General features: G+C 56.4%; 2 protein-coding genes across 2 annotated transcripts; one reads left to right on the top strand and one right to left on the bottom strand.

The window, feature by feature from the left end:
* On the top strand, positions 1 to 9,021 carry ZW10 (zw10 kinetochore protein). Its single transcript, XM_086861487.1, has 16 exons — positions 1 to 693; positions 1,024 to 1,158; positions 1,508 to 1,609; positions 1,742 to 1,819; positions 1,922 to 2,081; positions 2,264 to 2,413; positions 2,829 to 3,020; positions 3,208 to 3,371; positions 3,542 to 3,724; positions 3,908 to 4,146; positions 4,927 to 4,998; positions 5,994 to 6,163; positions 6,714 to 6,844; positions 7,096 to 7,227; positions 7,379 to 7,581; positions 7,758 to 9,021. The coding sequence occupies exons 1-16, from the start codon at positions 577 to 579 to the stop codon at positions 7,876 to 7,878; spliced, it is 2,349 nt and encodes a 782-aa protein (XP_086717613.1). The 5' UTR covers positions 1 to 576; the 3' UTR covers positions 7,879 to 9,021.
* A 2,078-nt stretch (positions 9,022 to 11,099) lies between these two features.
* TMPRSS5 (transmembrane serine protease 5) lies at positions 11,100 to 15,727 on the bottom strand. The gene is made up of 8 exons (XM_086860979.1): positions 15,724 to 15,727; positions 13,485 to 13,592; positions 13,124 to 13,246; positions 12,663 to 12,798; positions 12,422 to 12,535; positions 12,206 to 12,249; positions 11,906 to 12,068; positions 11,100 to 11,109 (listed from the first exon to the last, which is right to left on the bottom strand). Exons 1-8 carry the CDS (start codon positions 15,725 to 15,727, stop codon positions 11,100 to 11,102), a joined length of 702 nt encoding a protein of 233 aa, XP_086717105.1.
* Positions 15,728 to 16,164: the final 437 nt, after the last annotated feature.

Genomic DNA, 16,164 nt, shown 5'->3' with positions numbered 1-16,164 from the left:
CCGCCGGATGCCGGGGGCTGATCCTCCCTCCCCGGCAGCCGGGGATGGATGGGGGGGCTCTGCGCCTGCCTGCTCACCCCAGCACAGCCCGACAGCCGTGGGAGGACAGGGAGGATGTGGTGGGCTGAGGTTCGGGTCCTCCAGCAGCCAGAGACCCTCTGCAGCCAGGGGCTTCCAGCAGCCACGGACCCGCAAGCGACAAGGACCGCCAGGTCCCTGCACAGCCACAGAACACAGCAGCATCCGCAGGTGTCCCGGCACCCATGGAGCCCCCCCGGCACCCATGGAGCCCCCCCGGCATCCAGAGACCCTTGCAGCAGCTAGGGAGCTCCCAGAATTTCCATGTCCCCCTGCAGTCACTTGTCCCACATAGCCACGGCCCCGGCACCCATTGGTGTCCTCTGCTAGCCATAAACCTTCAGCACCCACTGCTGCTGGGTCCCCGTGTCCCCAAACCCGCGGTCCCCGATTCAGCCCCAGTTCCGGCTGTCCCCCCGCAGCCTCGAACCCGGGTCCCCCGCTCTTGCTCCGCGCAGCGGTCCCGTGTCCCTCGCGGCCGCCGTAGGGCGCGCAGCGATGGCGGCGCGGGAGGGTTCGCTGGTGGCGGCCGTGCTGGCGCGCTCGGGCCGGCTCGACAAGGAGCATCTGGGAGCCCGCGTGGGGCGCCTCTCTCGCCGCGTCGAGGAGCTCAAGGCAAGGGACGGCAGCGGCGGAGGGACGGGGAACGGAGGGGGCGCGGGGAGAGACGCGGGGCCGGCGCTGCGGCGGAGCCGGTCAGGACTGGGTGCCCAGCCCTGGGTCAGCTCGAGTGTCCAGCCCTGCTTTGGACCGGGTGTGCAGCCCAGATCAGCTGGATCAGGGTGCCCAGCCCTGGTTCAGCCCCAGGAATCCAGCCCAGGTCAGCTGGATCAGGGTGCCCAGCCCTGGTTCTGCCCCAGGAGCCCAGCCCTGCTCCATCCCGGCTGCCCCGGCCCTGTCCCTCTGCCCCCGGGGTGACGCTGTCCTGCTGCTCGCTGTCCTCAGGGAGAGGTGTGCACCATGATCAACAAGAAGTACAGCGAGTTCCTGCCCAGCATGCAGAGCGCAGAGGACCTGGTGGCACAGGTGGAGGGGCTGGCCAACAACATCGACATGCTCAAGGCGGGCATCGAGAACGAGGTGACTCCCAGGGGACATTCCGCTCCATTTCATCCCAAATCCGGAGTGATTCTGTGACTAAGATCCCTGGGTGCTATCAGCCCTAAAGAATGCCTTGTGGTGGCACCAGGGTGTACATTAAGAGCTGCCACTAAGGGATTGTCACTCATGTGGGTTGAAAAATGTGTCACACTGTCCTTCAGAGAGAGGGACCAGCCTTGGCTGTGGCAGGGGGTGTAACACAGGAATAAAAAGGATGGAGTTTTTTTCTTTGTTACCAAATTATTCTACGAACAGAAATAAATGATAAATGAAATTTAAGAAGAGCTAACAAATGCGGTCAATGAACTGAAAAATGTTGTTATTTTAGGTTCAGCGAGATCTAAACGTTGCTGTTGCAGAGTTCACAGAGCTGAAGCAGCAGCTGGAGAGGGACACGTTGGTCCTGAGCATCCTGAAAAAGCTGCAGGAGGTGAGGAGGGGGAGCAAAAGCATCCTGCTCCTCAGTGTGAGACATTATTCTGTTTTGGATGAATGCCTGTGGCTGACAGGTTTGGATGAGGGCAGAGCTGCAGTGACCCCTGTGTGTGTTTGGCCTTTGCAGATTGATTCTTCTATCAAGGAGTGCAGCTCTGCCCTGCTGGAGGAGCAGTACGTGGCAGCAGCTCAGCAGCTGGAGAAGGTACCAGTGAGCCCTTGGCAGTGGTGGTGGATGCACTGAGTGAGTTCCAGAGGATGCTTTGGCTCAGGGATTACCTGAGCTGTGTTTGCTCTCCCCCACCAGGCACGGAGCAGCCTCAGGAGCCTGGAGTCCCGCAGGGGCTTTGAGCTGAAGATCCTGAAGGCCCTGGGCACAGAGCTCACGGTGCAGACACAGAACTTGATCTACCATCTCAGGCAGGAGTGGCAGAAGCTCATTGTGTGGAAGCTTCCCCCTTCCAAAGGTGCTCACAGGGCTTTTTTTTTCACCCTTTCTGCCCTACTGAAGTGCCTGTTTTAACCTGCAGGGTGGGACGTGCAGTAAAACTGTTGGGCTGAGGGGGTTGAGCGAGCTCCTGCTCTGGAGAGGGGTAGATCTTTGCTTCTGTGTGACTCTGTGACAGCCCTGGGTGTGGTTTGTGTGCAGGAAGCAGCAGCCTGGAGGCCGTGGTGCTGTCGGAGCTGCACTTGCACACGCTGCTGCCTCAGGACGAGGACGCTGCTGTGCCACCCGTGGCTGCTGTGCTGCAGGCCTTGGCTGTCCTGGGGGAGCTGCACTCCAGGCTCAAAGATTTTGGTAAGACAGACTCCAGAAACAGCCCCAGTAGCTCAGGGGGATAGTTCAGGCTTTTTTAACATGGATAGTGAGATCCACTTCACTCCAGCAGGACAGTGGAAAACTTCTTCCTCTCCTGGCTGGTGTTTCACAGTGAGGTGAATGCTGTAGCTCTTTTTAATAGGAAAATATTTATCCCATTATCCACCTGGAATTATTTCTCCTTTCCTGACAATTCAGGGTTTATTTTGATCTATGACTGTGTGGTTTCATAGCCTGATGCTTGAAGAGTTTTACCTCATCAGTAATTCCCTGGTAGAGCTGATGAAGGGATTATTCCTTCCACTTCTTGAGTCTCCAAATCCAGAATAGTCAGGGCTGCACCTCCCTAGAGCAATCTGCTATTGGAAAACCTCTGTTTTTCCCTTTTCCTCAGGCCAGTTGTTGCTGCAGTACATCCTGAAGCCGCTGATCTCACACCCATCTCTGGAGCCAGTCCCAGAGGAGCAGCCAGATGTGTTCATCCTGAGGTTCAGGTCCCAGGAGCTTGTCTTGAACGAGTCCTCTCCTATGGAGGTGTTTGACAAGATCAAACTGGTTTTTGAAGTTCTGCACAAACACCTGCTAAGTAGGTAGTTCCTCTCTTTGGGAATTAGTTGTGAGCAGTACATTGTTCGTTTAATGAGAATTTTGATTGTTAACCAGCATTATGTGCATTATGTGCAAGGAAAATGGAGGGAAGGCTTTTGAACTCATGGAGAGTCTGGCCCAGGAAGCAGCTGTATTAAAATCCATTTTTCTTCTCTGGGATGCAGATGTGCCTCTGGAGCAGCCTGGGGAAGGCAGAAAGGAAGGCAGAGTCACCCTGGCAGAGCTGCTGGGGGAGCTCATCTGGGAGGAGCTCTCAGACTGCCTCATCCACAACTGCCTGGTGGACTCCATCCCAACCAACAGCAGCAAACTGGAGCAGTACAAAGAGGTGGGTCCCAAAACCCTCCTCAGGTTTGAGCACAGAGCCCAGTGGGATGGCACTCCAGTGGTTAATGCCCTCCAAAACCTCGTTCATCCTTTGCTTTTGGCTTTTATACCAAATTTTATTTTGTTCCCTGACTTCAGGGGACTGTGCTAACAAGCATCTGCTCTCCTCAGGTGATTGAATCCACAGAGGAATTTGAGAAAGCCCTGAAGAAGATGCAGTTTTTGAAGGAAGACACGACTGCCTTGCTGAAATACGCCTGCAATGTCGATTCCCACTTTGCCAACAAGAAGTGCCAGGATGTGATCATGGCAGCCAGGAACCTGATGACCTCAGAAATACACAACACTGTGAAGGTGACTGGGGATGCCTCACACAGTTTTTCCATCTGGAAAACAGTCTCTAAATATTTTTTAATAGTGCTGCAGTATTGTGTTTAACTTGAGTCTTCAATCTCTGCCATTCAGTGCTTTTTAATCTTGGCAGATTCTCCTTTCTGAGCTGTAAATTTTTTTACCCCCTCTCTTGTTTTCCCTCAGATCACACCTGATTCCAGCCTAGCCCTCCCAGAGCTCCCTGATCCTGGCTCAGGAGACCACCTAAAAATGCAGAGACCCTCCAGTCTCCTGCAGAGTGGGACAGTGAATCTGGGGAGTGAGAGCAGGCTGAGCCCGTTCACCCTGTGCCTGCCCACCTGCCGCATCAGCTCCTCGGTGCAGCAGCTGGTGGAGCTGGCCTATCACACCCTGCTGGAGGCCACAGCCAGCACGGATCTCTGGTAGGAATTATTTGGCATTATCATTAGTTATCATTATTTATCAAATCAATATTGATTTATTTATTTATAACTTGTGTGTCAGCCTCTAGCAACACCAAACATCTGGTAATAGATTTAAAGAACTTTAAAGGATAGAAAAGGCCAAAAAATTAGACTGAGTTGTTAGTCTTGTTTTGGCTGGAGGATGTATCCTTGGGTTTGGGCAGGAGACTGACACTGCTGCAGGCTGGTCCTTCAGGTTCAGCAGCCCTTGGAGTTCAGGTTTTTAGAAAAGTCAGTTGTTTAGAAAAATCAAAGCCATCTCCTTTTCCCAAAACCAAGTGCTGGCCTCACTGTGAGCAGAGTTCTTGCTGACTTTGTGCCAGTGAAAGCAGGGAGCTCCAGCCCTGCAGTTGGCAGGGCTCTTGGGGAAAAACAAACAGAATCCACACAATCTTAACTTCAACAAGCACAGACCACAGCCCTGAAGCAGGAGAGTTGCCCAGGTAACAGCTGCCCTCAAGGGGCAGAGAGAGGGCTGAGTGTTCCTGCACACCTGGAGGGGCAGGGACAGTGTCCCCTTTGTTCTGGGCTTTCACGTGTCTCCCTTCCACACCGAACCTCAAGGTCACCACAGCCTTTGTGAGTTTTCCAGAGTGTTGACAGTGCTGTTATTGATCCTGACAATTCCCTCTTTGTGCCAGTGCTTCTGCTCAAAAAACCTTGTTGTGGGGCAGGTTGAGGGTCAGCTGTGAACAGGACATTAATGCCAGGCTGACATGAGCCCTCCTTCCGTTGTAGCTGTGTGCAGCTCTTCGACTGTGTCAGGAACATCTTCCAGCTCTTCTACGAGGTGGTGCCCACGTACCACAGGTGAGTGTGTCCATACTGGCTGTTCTGAGGGGCAATACTCCTGTTGCAACAGTCCCAGCTGTCCACTACAAGTGGGACTCCAGCAGCAAAAATCAACTGTTCAATCTCTCATTAAACCATACCTGTGCAAAGCAGGTGCTTGAGAGTTTCTGTGTTGTCAGTCTTCTCATCAAGGGTCTGGGTGAAGTTCTCACACAGCTGTGTTTGTTTCCAGCCATGTAGCTTTGACCTCAGATCTGATGCACAGGTTTTTCATGATGTTTTTCCTGTGAAAAAAAAGAACAGCAATGAAGATGGAACGTTCACAAGCCTGACAGAGAACTTCTCTCCCTTTTCCTCACTGTGACTTTGCTCTAATAAATTTACTCCTGTTTGAAAGTCCATGGCTGGAAACAGTGTGGGATAATATGGATGCTGAAAGAAAGCAGGGAGTACAGAGCCTGTGTGAAACCAAGTCACATAACTTTCTCAGACTGGCCTGAGGAAGTGTGGCCTGAGGAATTTTAAGGAGGAATCCAAGCAGTCTTTGAAGAAGGACAACCTCTGCAGGTGCTGTTTGGATCCCTGTTGTTTTCTTGCAAGAAATAGTCAAGGGGTGTAGTTTTTAATTGCCCAGTAGTAGTGGTGTGTTGGTTTAATGACCAATGAGAGTTTTACCTCTCAGACCTTCTCGGAGCTGTCTGTAAAAGAAGATGTGGAATAATAAAACTTGCTCTCTTGTGACACTCGGACAGAGAGCCTGTGTTGTACTGCTTCACGTTCCTAATATAGTGCAACAGGGTAACACAGGGTTCAAATGGCATTTCAGACTCTTTTCCTGCCAGTTCCTGTGAGGATGTGAGAGGTCAAATGTTTTTACTCTGATGTCAGCCAGGCCTTGCCAGCACCATCTGCTGACAGACCGTGCGTTTCTCTAGGATAGACACGACCACTTTTTTTAACAGAACCAGCTCTAAATAAACCTATTTCTTCCTTTTCCCTTCTTGCTGGGCCAGGGAGAACCTGCAGAAGCTGCCCCAGCTGGCTGCCATCCACCACAACAACTGCATGTACATCGCCCACCACCTGCTCACCCTGGGCCACCAGTTCCGCTTCCGCAGCACCAGCGTGCTCAGCAACGGGGCTGCCACCTTCGTGGACCTGGTGCCTGGCATAAGGAGGCTGGGTAACTCCCCACCTTCCCCTCTTGAAATGTGTTTGTGGATCATGTGGGAATTCACCCTGGCAGTTGCTGCTGAATGGTTTTGTGGAGGTTTGGCTGCTCACTCAGTGCCAGCAGTGGACTGGTGTTTTTTGGACAAGAGGCAAAAACATTTTCTGAATTAGGAAGTTTTGGCTCTTTGAAACCTGTATCTTCTTAGTCCCAAGAACAGTTCAGTTTCCAGCAAGATGTAGCACTGTGTTTTGGGATCTGCTGCTCTGTCTTTTTCATTAGTTATTCTACAGAAATAAATTCAGAGATAAGTTTGTGTGAGCTAGCAGGAGTCGTCCACAATTCATTCTCCTACTCTGCTTTTTTCCCAGCAGTGTTGTAGCAACGCAAGCTGCACAAGAGCTCACTGGTTAAACTGGCTCTGGGAGACTGTTTGGAGACTGGAAACTTGATTAAAAATAAAACATTGTAGCAAGTTCATTATTCAGCACTTAGAGTCATAAATAGGCAGAGCAGATTTCATAATTGCTTAATTGCTTCTCTGCTTGTTTTGCTCCTAAAGGGATAGAGTGTTTTCTGGCCCAGATGCGAGTGCAGAAGGGAGAAATCCTGGAGAGGCTCTCGAGTGCCAGGAATTTTTCCAACATGGATGATGAGGAGAATTACTGTGCAGCAAATAAAGCCATAAAGCAGGTAAGGAAGGCAGAGAAAGAACATCCCAGTGCCTGCAGGTATCCTGGGGAGGGTGCAGTGTGTCATCTCAGCCCTGACACCTGTGGAACTGCTAAAACATCTATTTTCTGACGTGATGGTTTGTGTTTTTTTGTCCTGGGCTGTGTCTTTAGCAGGATTGCTCCATTGTTTCTGCCCATTTGTACTCACCTGACCCCCTGGTGCCTTTCCCAGGGTTCTGTCTGGTGTCACACTCAGCTGTTGCCTTGCAGGTGCTGCACCAGCTGAGGAGGCTGGGCATGGTGTGGCAGGATGTGCTCCCTGTGAACGTGTACTGCAAGGCCATGGGGGCCTTACTGAACACAGCCCTGGCAGAGATTGTCACCAGGATTGCTGCCCTGGAGGTAACAGCCATGGGGGATGCTGGGGACAGCATTTGTCACCTCCAGAAACTCTTCTCATAATCTCAATTTTTCATTTGACTCTGCACTCTGAAAATAAACCTCACTTCTCTCTGTTGATTTTTTCTCTCTGTTGTTGTTTTCCCCCTTCCAGGATATCTCTGCAGAGGATGCAGACAGGCTGTACTCACTCTGCAGGATCATGGTGGAGGAGGGACCCCAAGTTTTCACCCCTCTGCTTGAAGAAGACAAAAATAAGAAGTACCAAGAGGAAGTTCCAGTCTATGTGCAGAAGTGGATGACATTCAAGGAGCTGATGATCATCCTGCAGGCCAACCTCCAAGAAATTGTGGATCAGTAGGTGTTCTCCTCTCCAGCTGCTTCTCCAGACCTGTGCCAGGGAGCTGGAGCTCAGAGGAAGGGCAGGAGCTAACAGGGGTCAGGATCAGCTCCTGGCACAGGTCCTTGGAGGCTTGTTTGGGGTGCCATTTCTGGGCAGCTTGGTGACAAAGCTCTCCCTGTCTCCCATGCAGGTGGGCAGATGGCAAGGGGCCTCTGGCAGAGGAGTTTTCAGCAGCTGAGGTGAAGAGTCTGATCCGAGCCTTGTTCCAGAACACAGAGAGGAGAGCAGCAGCCCTGGCCAAGATCAAGTGACTCCAGTTTACACCTGCCTCTTGTGACACAGCAAGAGCAAACTGACACTTGCAAACTTTTTTTTTTAATTTCACCTTTCTTGTACTGGTCTGAAAAACTTTGGGACTGGGGAGGTGCTTCCTGGAGCTTGGCTGGGGGGAAGGAGCATTTCCTGGCTCGGTGTTTGTGTAACCTCATCTCAGGCTGGGCGTTTGCAGTGCTCAGCTGGGACTCTTCTATGCAGTTCTACATCAGGGGACCTGCAGCCCCTCCGTGACCTCTTCTGTCCCTCAAACCATACGTGGAGCCCACAGACTTGGAGAGCTTTTGATATCCCTCCAAGAAGTGCCAGACTTTCCCACCTCAGCTTCCCCTGAGGAGCAGACCTCAAGGGAGAGACACTTTAGAGAGGGATGTGGGGGAAGGAGATCCTGTGCTGAATGAACCATTGATCAGGTCACAGGATTTCTCACAAGTATGAAAATTCTCTTATTTTTCATAGAAAATATCTTCAAACTGATTTAGAACTTTCCATTGTCACTTTCCCAGCTGTAGAAGGCAGTTCAGCTCCTTCCTTTAGGTTTCTCTTGGGTGTGACCTGTGTAACTCTGGTGTCTTTCTGCTGTTGTGTTTTCTGTCCTTCAGGGATGATGAGAGAAATGTAAACCAAAATAAAAAGGGAATGAAAGGTGCACTCACAGCATGAAGTCACAAAAGGCTATGTTTGACACTTGGGTTATTGTACATTTATTTTAACTGAAAAACTCAGTGAGAGCATTCACTGAACTTAGCCCAGAGACCAAGGTGCTGCACACATGGAGCAAAGTCCTTCCTACCCTGTAGTGCTTAGAAGAGTTTCAGTCACAGAGTTTAATGTTTTATTCTGTTGTCTCCTTGTCATTGGCACTTTTGTCCCACTCCTGTTCCCATTTCCAGGCATTTCTGCAGGGGCTGAGGCTCTCATGTCACTGCAGTCCTTGCAGAACCCCTCTGTTTTTGTTTTTCCCCCTCTGTTCCCAGAACACTGACATCTCATGGGATCCCCTGCCCCTTCAAACACAGTCATCCAAAAAACACCTATTTTGAAAAACACTTCTCTCCTGTTAATTGTTCACAGAATTGTAATTTGCTATTTTCTTTAATAAACTATTTATACTGAGCACATCTGGGAGTCTGTTTGGGTTACAGAGAGTCGGGAGGAGCCGGTCCTGGGCTGTTCTTCACTTGTGGGAAGGGCAGTGTTGCTGTGTGGAGTCTGTCCTTGCCTCATTTCTAGTGGATCTAATAAAATCAGTAAAAAAGGAAACGAAAAAAGCCATCAATACCAGAAGAGAGGCTGCCCTAAAGGGATCCTGGGATTTGTCTGTGCACAGAGCTGGGCTTACCTGGGTGACCTGGTGGATCCAGGGCAGCAGCTGAGCCACGTTGGTGTAGACCCCGGGGTGGTTGGGCTCAGCACAGCCCCGGCCCCAGCTGACAATTCCCACCAGGCGCCACATGGACCCATCCCAGCACACCAGCGGGCCCCCGCTGTCCCCCTGCGCGGCAGATCCGGCAATCCCAGCCTGCTTCGGCTCCCTGGGCTCCTCCAGTGCCACCCCCTGCCCGGTGCCACCCCCGAGCCCCGTCCAGCCTGGCCCTGAGCTCTCCGGGGAGCGCGCGAAGCTCAGGGCAGCCCGTGTCCCCCAGGGTGTCCCGGGGTGGCTGCAGGCACCCCCAGGTGTCCCCCCCTGCTCCCAGCCCTACCTGGCAGGCGTCCACACGGCCCTGCAGGTGTCCTGCACAGAGCATCCTGGCCGTCAGCTCACCCCTGTACCCGCAGGAGCTGTTGCACCTCCGGGTGCCGATCAGGGGCACCAGGGCCTCCTTCAGCGTCCCGGCCACCTGTGCTGGGGACAGGGACAGGGACAGGGACAGGGACAGGGACAGGGACAGGGACAGGGACAGAGACAGGGACAGGGACAGGGACAGGAGCAGGGACAGAGACAGGGACAGGGACAGGGACAGGGACAGGAGCAGGGACAGGGACAGGGACAGGGACAGGGACAGGGACAGGGACAGGGACAGGAGCAGGGACAGGGACAGGGACAGGGACAGGGACAGCGGAGGGAGCGGGAGGGGACAGCGGGGGAAGGTGAGTGCATGAAGGGATGTAGCCGGGCCCCCCGGAGCAGGGCTGGGATGAAGGCAGGGTGAACATTCGGGACGGACAGCCCGGGCAGGGCAGGGCAGGGCAGGGCAGGGCAGGGCAGGGCAGGGCAGGGCAGGGCAGGGGAGGCTCGGGGACAGCTCACCTTGGCCAGGGGAGGTGTCGCCCCAGCCCGACACCCAGCACTGCGTGCCCGGCAGCAGGTCCTGCGGGGACGGCGGCAGGCACACGGCTCGGATGGCACCTGCGGGGACAGGGACAGCTCGGAGGGGACAGCTCCGGCAGGGAGCTCAGCCCGGATGGGTGATGCTGTGGGGCTGCAGCTCCCCGGAGCTCTGGGCACGCTGTACCCCCCGTGCCAGCCGCTGTGCCCGGGACAGGCTGGACGGGGTTTGGAGGTGTCCCTGCCACGCTGGGGTGGCACCGGGTGAGCTTTAAGGCCCCTTCCAACCCAAACCGTGCTGGGATTCTGCTTCTGCCACAGCTGCCCTGGAGCGGCTCAGAGGAGCCTGGGGTTGGGCATTTTCCCTGTGGGATAGGACAGAAAACTCCACGGGAGGGGACGGGACAGAACCGGGCAGAACCGGGCAGAACCGGGCCAGAACCGGGCAGAACCGGGCAGAACCGGGCAGAACCGGGACAGCACCGGGACAGCACCGGGCAGAACCGGGCAGAACCGGGCAGAACCGGGCAGAACCGGGCAGAACCGGGACAGAACCGGGCAGAACCGGGACAGCACCGGGCAGTACCGGGCAGAACCGGGACAGAACCGGGACAGCACCGGGCAGAACCGGGACAGCACCGGGCAGAACCGGGCAGAACCGGGCAGAACCGGGACAGCACCGGGCAGAACCGGGCAGAACCGGGACAGAACCGGGACAGCACCGGGCAGAACCGGGACAGCACCGGGCAGAACCGGGCAGAACCGGGCAGCACCGGGCAGAACCGGGCAGAACCGGGACAGCACCGGGACTCTGACCTGAGAAATTGAGGGGCACTCGGAGCCTCATCAGGGCCATGTCGTAGTCGAGGCTGCTCTCGTTGTAGAGCGGGTGCAGAAAGATGTCCCGGACGGGCACCCCCGCCTCGGGCTTCAGCCAGCCCTGGGTGACAATGCCCGCAAAAACCTGCCAGGCTGGGGCTGGCAGCTGCCTGCAACCGAGCGGGATGGACTGCTGGGGGCACGGCAACCAGCACCGAGTGTGGGCTAGCAGCGGGCACAGGGAACAGGGATGGGCACAGGGAACAGGGATGGGCATAGGGATGGGCACAGGGAGCCCAGGGATGGGCACAGGGAACCCAGGGATGGGCACAGGGAGCCCAGGGATGGGCACAGGGAGCCCAGGGATGGGCACAGGGATGGGCACAGGGAACCCAGGGATGGGCACAGGGAACAGGGATGGGCACAGGGAACCCAGGGATGGGCACAGGGATGGGCACAGGGAACAGGGATGGGCACAGGGAGCCCAGGGATGGGCACAGGGAACAGAGATGGGCACAGGGAGCCCAGGGATGGGCACAGGGAACCCAGGGATGGGCACAGGGAGCCCAGGGATGGGCACAGGGAACAGAGATGGGCACAGGGAACAGGGATGGGCACAGGGAGCCCAGGGATGGGCACAGGGAACAGGGATGGGCACAGGGAGCCCAGGGATGCACACAGGGAGCCCAGGGATGGGCACAGGGAACAGGGATGGGCACAGGGAACAGGGAATGGGCACAGGGAGCCCAGGGATGGGCACAGGGAGCCCAGGGATGGGCAAAGGGAACAGGGATGGGCACAGGGAACAGGGATGGGCACAGGGAGCCCAGGGATGGGCACAGGGAGCAGGGATGGGCACAGGGAGCCCAGGGATGGGCACAGGGAGCCCGGGGATGGGCACAGGGAGCCCGAGGTACCTGTGCACACAGTGAGCTGCTGTGAGGATCCACTCGGGGGCCAGCACGGAGCCCCCACAGCGGTGCTGGGAGCCCTGGCACACACTGACCTGCCAGGGCCAGCGCCCAGGGGACACGTCTGTGCCCCCCACCACCCTCAGGGCCCCCGCCTGCAGCCCACACTCTGCAAGGAACAGGGGGGAGAGGCTCCAGTGCAGCCCTTCCTGCTGGAGGGCGAGGGGAGCAGGGGAAGAGGGAGGAAAGAAGCCTCTGCATCCAGGCAGAGATCCTGGGGACTCGGGAGAGGAGGGAATCACTCACCTGAGCACTGCAGAGCCACAATTCGACCGGACTGGCAGCTGCTCCTGTGTGGGAGCAGGGCTCTGGTCAGAATAAACTTCAGCCAAGATCCCTGGGGAGCTCCAGGGCGGCTGCAGCCGTTCCCAAGGGAGGTTTGCTGTGCAGCACCCGCACATCTCTGTGCCTGAGCCTGAGAAAAGGCTCAGCAAACCCTGCTCGCCCCGGAGCTGCCCTTACCTGACCTGCCACGTGTCCTCCAGGCTGCCTTCCTGCCCGGGTGTCACCTGCAGGAACTGCTGCCCAGCACCCACCGGGACATCGGCCAGCTTCACCCCCTTCTGCTGGCTGCTCCTGCAGTTTCCCCAGGGAATGGTGAGGCCTGGCTCTGCTGCCCTGACAAACCTGACAAACCCCCAGCCCTCAGGCAGTTTGTGCCACCACCACCCCCCAGAAAGGGCAGCAGCTGTGCCGTGCCCACCTGAGGTACCCGAGCTGCCGGCAGAGCCGGGTGCCCAGGGAGGGATGCCAGGGCCCGTGGCACACCAGGAGCCAGCCAGGATGTGCTTCCAGCCGTGCTTCCAGCAAGGAATTCACTCTGCTGATCCTGAAAGACACTAAAGCCAAGCTGTGTAGGGTCGTGCACAGCCTGAGAAGGAAAAAACCCACCCTAAACACCAGGAGAAAAACCACTTGAGGAATTAGAAATTCTAAATGAGCCCAGTGAGAGGGGTCACAGACAAAGGAGTCGTGAAGGAGTTGCCTTTGCTGTGGGATCCCTCTGTGCAATAAAGCTGCGGTGCTGAGGGGCTCAGCAGGACTAAAGAGAAAAGCAAAAGTGTAAAATGCAGCTGATACTGATTTCTAAAGAGTCTCTTTTCTGCCCTTGCCACGCCTGATTCCCCTCTCCCCACCGCTGTGACATCAATCAAAGGTGCAAACCTGTGCTGGGAGCCCCCCGGACCACGGGCTCTTCCTCCTCACCATCATCACACACTGGGATGGCATCCAAATCCTGCTCCTGGGGGGGACCCTGCCCTGCCTGGGGCTCCTGCACGTGCTTCACTTCAGGAGACAGAGAAGGTGCCAAGGGTGGGCTGACACAGCCCGGCAGCACCCAAAGGTGCCCCAAGCTGGGGACAGTCCTGCCCACTGCAAGAGGCGAGTGAGCCTCTCCAGGAGCACAGCTGTGCCCCACCCCAAGGCAGGGCTGAGCAGGGAGCCCCCATCCCTCCCAGCCCGCTGCTGGCACCCCAGACTGGCTCTGAGAGCGGCAGCAGGGCTGTCCTGGGGGGACACTGACCGAGCAGCCACGTCCCAGCCGCCGTCCCTGCCAGCAGCCCAGCCACCCCCAGCAGCAGGAGCAGCCTCCTGATGGTGCAGAGAGACCCAGGGGACACCTGAGCAGGACCTGCAAGGGAGGCAGAGAGGTTCAGCGTGGCTGCTGTGGCTCTCCCAGCTCTCCCAAGCCCCTGCTGGAGCCCCTGGCAGGCCGTGCACTGATTTCCAGGGCTCACCTGCTCCTTCCCTTCAGAGGGGCTGGGCTAAGCCATGGATCCTGCCAGAGCTCAGCACCCAGAGCCCACCCTGCTCCCGAGGGCCACGAGCGGCTCACCCACCGTGCCCTGGGCAGGGCTGTGTCCCCGCTGCTCCCCTCCTGGGCTGGGCCATCCTGGGGCTGTGCGTGGCATCCTCGGCGTGCTGCAGGCTCTGGGGACACTGCTGGGCACAGGAGCAGAGCCCAGAGCAGCTCAGGGCCAGGGCTGGCTGTTTGGGAAGGGAATGAGCTGCAGGATCCCCACTCACCATGGCAGGAGGAGCAGAGCCAGCTCAGGTCCCCAGCAGCCAGCTCAGGTTCCTGTGCATGCGCTGAAGGCGCTCCCTGTCCCCAAACCCCCCTTCTCCTGCTGCCAGGGCCCTGCAGGGCTGGGGCTGGTGGCTCAGCTCCCCCTCCGTGCCCCAGGTGTCCCAAGGGACGCTGCTGTCCCTCCCTGGGGCTGCCAGAGCAGCAGCTGTGGGGCTGCCTCTGCCCCCAGAGCATCTCCCACCTGCTGCCCCCCTTGCCCCTCCCGTTCCCTGCCACATGAGAAGCCCCAGGAGCTGCTGAGGGGGCTGCAGCTCCAGCCAGCCCCGACAGCAGCAGGCTCCAATTCCTTTAGGGATCAAAACTTCCTAAAGTAGGGGAAAAAAATCAGCAAAAAGCCTGGAGCAGCTTTTTACCATCCCCGCATCTCCAGCTGAGCTGGGACAGGTGAAGGACAGCTGAGAACTGTCCCACATCACTCAGGGAATCCTCCCCACCTCCCCAGGAGCTGGATTTTGCCTCCCTGGAGCACTCAGGGAACAGCAGAGGTCTGGCAGCCGCTCTCAGCTGGCCCCTGATTCTCCAGGTAATTTCTTGTTGCTGAAAGAGGATTTTCAAAGCCGTGGCTGGGCTGTGGTGGGGCAGGAGATGATTTTTCAGAGCTCTGGTGGAACAGAAATCCCTTGGGCTGCTGCATCATCCTCCTCTGCCCCAGTCCCCAAAACCAAGAGCAGCTGAACAGACTGGAAGAGCTGTCCCAAGGAATAAAAGCTTTTTTTTGTTACGTCTCCATCCCTGACAGACACAGCTGGTGGCTCGGTGCTCCGAGCACCAATGAATTTTTAATGTTAAACTCCCATGAATGTTTCATGACCTGTCCTGCAGGTTCAGGGTGGGGGTTTGTGCTCTCTCTGAGCAACACCAGGTGTGTTGTGGCACAAACCCACCCTGTGCTGGGCGGCTGCCCTGAAAACGGGGGGTTTGAGGTCGGTTTGGGTTTTTTTTCTCCAAGCCCCCTGTCCCAGTTAGAGTTTAGGCCAGAAAGGCTGGAAATATCCCCCAAATCACACCTGGGCTCAGCGACTGACCCTTTCCTGAGCCTGCGCTGCTCCCTGTGGCTCTGGAGCATCCTGGGGAGGACTGTAGATGGTGCTGGAGCATCAGTGGGAAGGGAGGGAAGAGCCCAGGCCCGGAACCCAGCCCGAGCATCCTCTGGCAGCTCCTCTGGGCACCGAGGAGGGGAGGGACTCACCAGGCTGCTCCTCCCAGCCCGGAGCCGCTGCTGGACCGGTTCAGGTCGTCTCCCCTCCCAGAATCTGCCAGAAACTCAGAGATAATTTGCTGGGTAATGGTTATGGAGTCGAGAAGGCAATTTCAGGAAAACTGTGTTCTCCCTGGCAGGAATTGGATGGAGGCAGTGCCGCAGCCTGCTACAGTGATTTGTTTAAAAGGCTGGCACCGAGTGAAGCAGAGACAATTTCGAGGCGATTCCCTGCAGGGATGGTGCCAACCTCCCCAGAATGGGCACACCGCTCCTCTCCTGCCTCAGAGGAGCCGGGGGAAATGTCCTGACCCCACTGGTGCCGTGATTGTGATGGGGACACCTCAGTGCTCGCCCTGAGCAGGGCATTGCCACCTTCCCCCATCACAGGAGAGAGGCAGGGATTTGATGCCCCTCTGTTCGTGTTTCTGTTCAGAGTGTGGACAGCCAGGAGAGGGCTGGGCCCTGGATTCTCACCCATCACCCAGTAAATAGAGAATTAAAGGATGTCAGGGATGAAATGTTTTCATTCTCTGTATCATGTTCCAGCACAAAGATATCCCCAGGGAGATGAGTCAAAGAAGAAGAATAATCGTTAAGGAGAAATTAATTTTAGGCTCTTTTTCCTCCCATTTCCAAACACTTTATTTGTCACTTGTCAGCTGAACCTTTGCCCTTGCAAGTTGCCGAGGACCCAAACCCCAGAAAGGGGAAAGGAAAAGGTTTTTCAGGGGGCGGGATGGCATTTCTGCTGTGCTGTTCCCTCCCTCCCTGCGCTGAAATCAGAAGTTTTGTGTGCAGGGGAGCCGTCCCGGGCTGCAGCCGGCAGCTGGGAGCAGTTTGCCAGCCCCGGGCTGTGGCCACTCGCCCTCCCTGGTAGCCCAACTGATGTCCCAGGTCCCTGCAGCACCAGCTGCG

The sequence above is a fragment of the Cyanistes caeruleus genome, chromosome 23, assembly GCF_971803275.1.
Source record: "Cyanistes caeruleus chromosome 23, bCyaCae1.hap1.1, whole genome shotgun sequence".
Lineage (NCBI taxonomy): Eukaryota > Metazoa > Chordata > Aves > Passeriformes > Paridae > Cyanistes > Cyanistes caeruleus.
This window is presented reverse-complemented; position numbering and strand designations above follow the sequence as displayed.

Coding starts and splice junctions, on each gene's coding strand:
- TMPRSS5 (XM_086860979.1), bottom strand. Junction 12,536..12,662: donor CGGCAGCTCGGGTACCTCAG/GTGGGCACGGCA, acceptor GGGAAACTGCAG/GAGCAGCCAGCAGAAGGGGG. Junction 12,069..12,205: donor TGTGGCTCTGCAGTGCTCAG/GTGAGTGATTCC, acceptor TGTTCCTTGCAG/AGTGTGGGCTGCAGGCGGGG.
- ZW10 (XM_086861487.1), top strand. CDS start 577: ATGGCGGCGCGGGAGGGTTCGCTGGTGGCGGCCGTGCTGGCGCGCTCG. Junction 4,147..4,926: donor ACAGCCAGCACGGATCTCTG/GTAGGAATTATT, acceptor CTTCCGTTGTAG/CTGTGTGCAGCTCTTCGACT. Junction 7,228..7,378: donor CCAGGATTGCTGCCCTGGAG/GTAACAGCCATG, acceptor TCCCCCTTCCAG/GATATCTCTGCAGAGGATGC.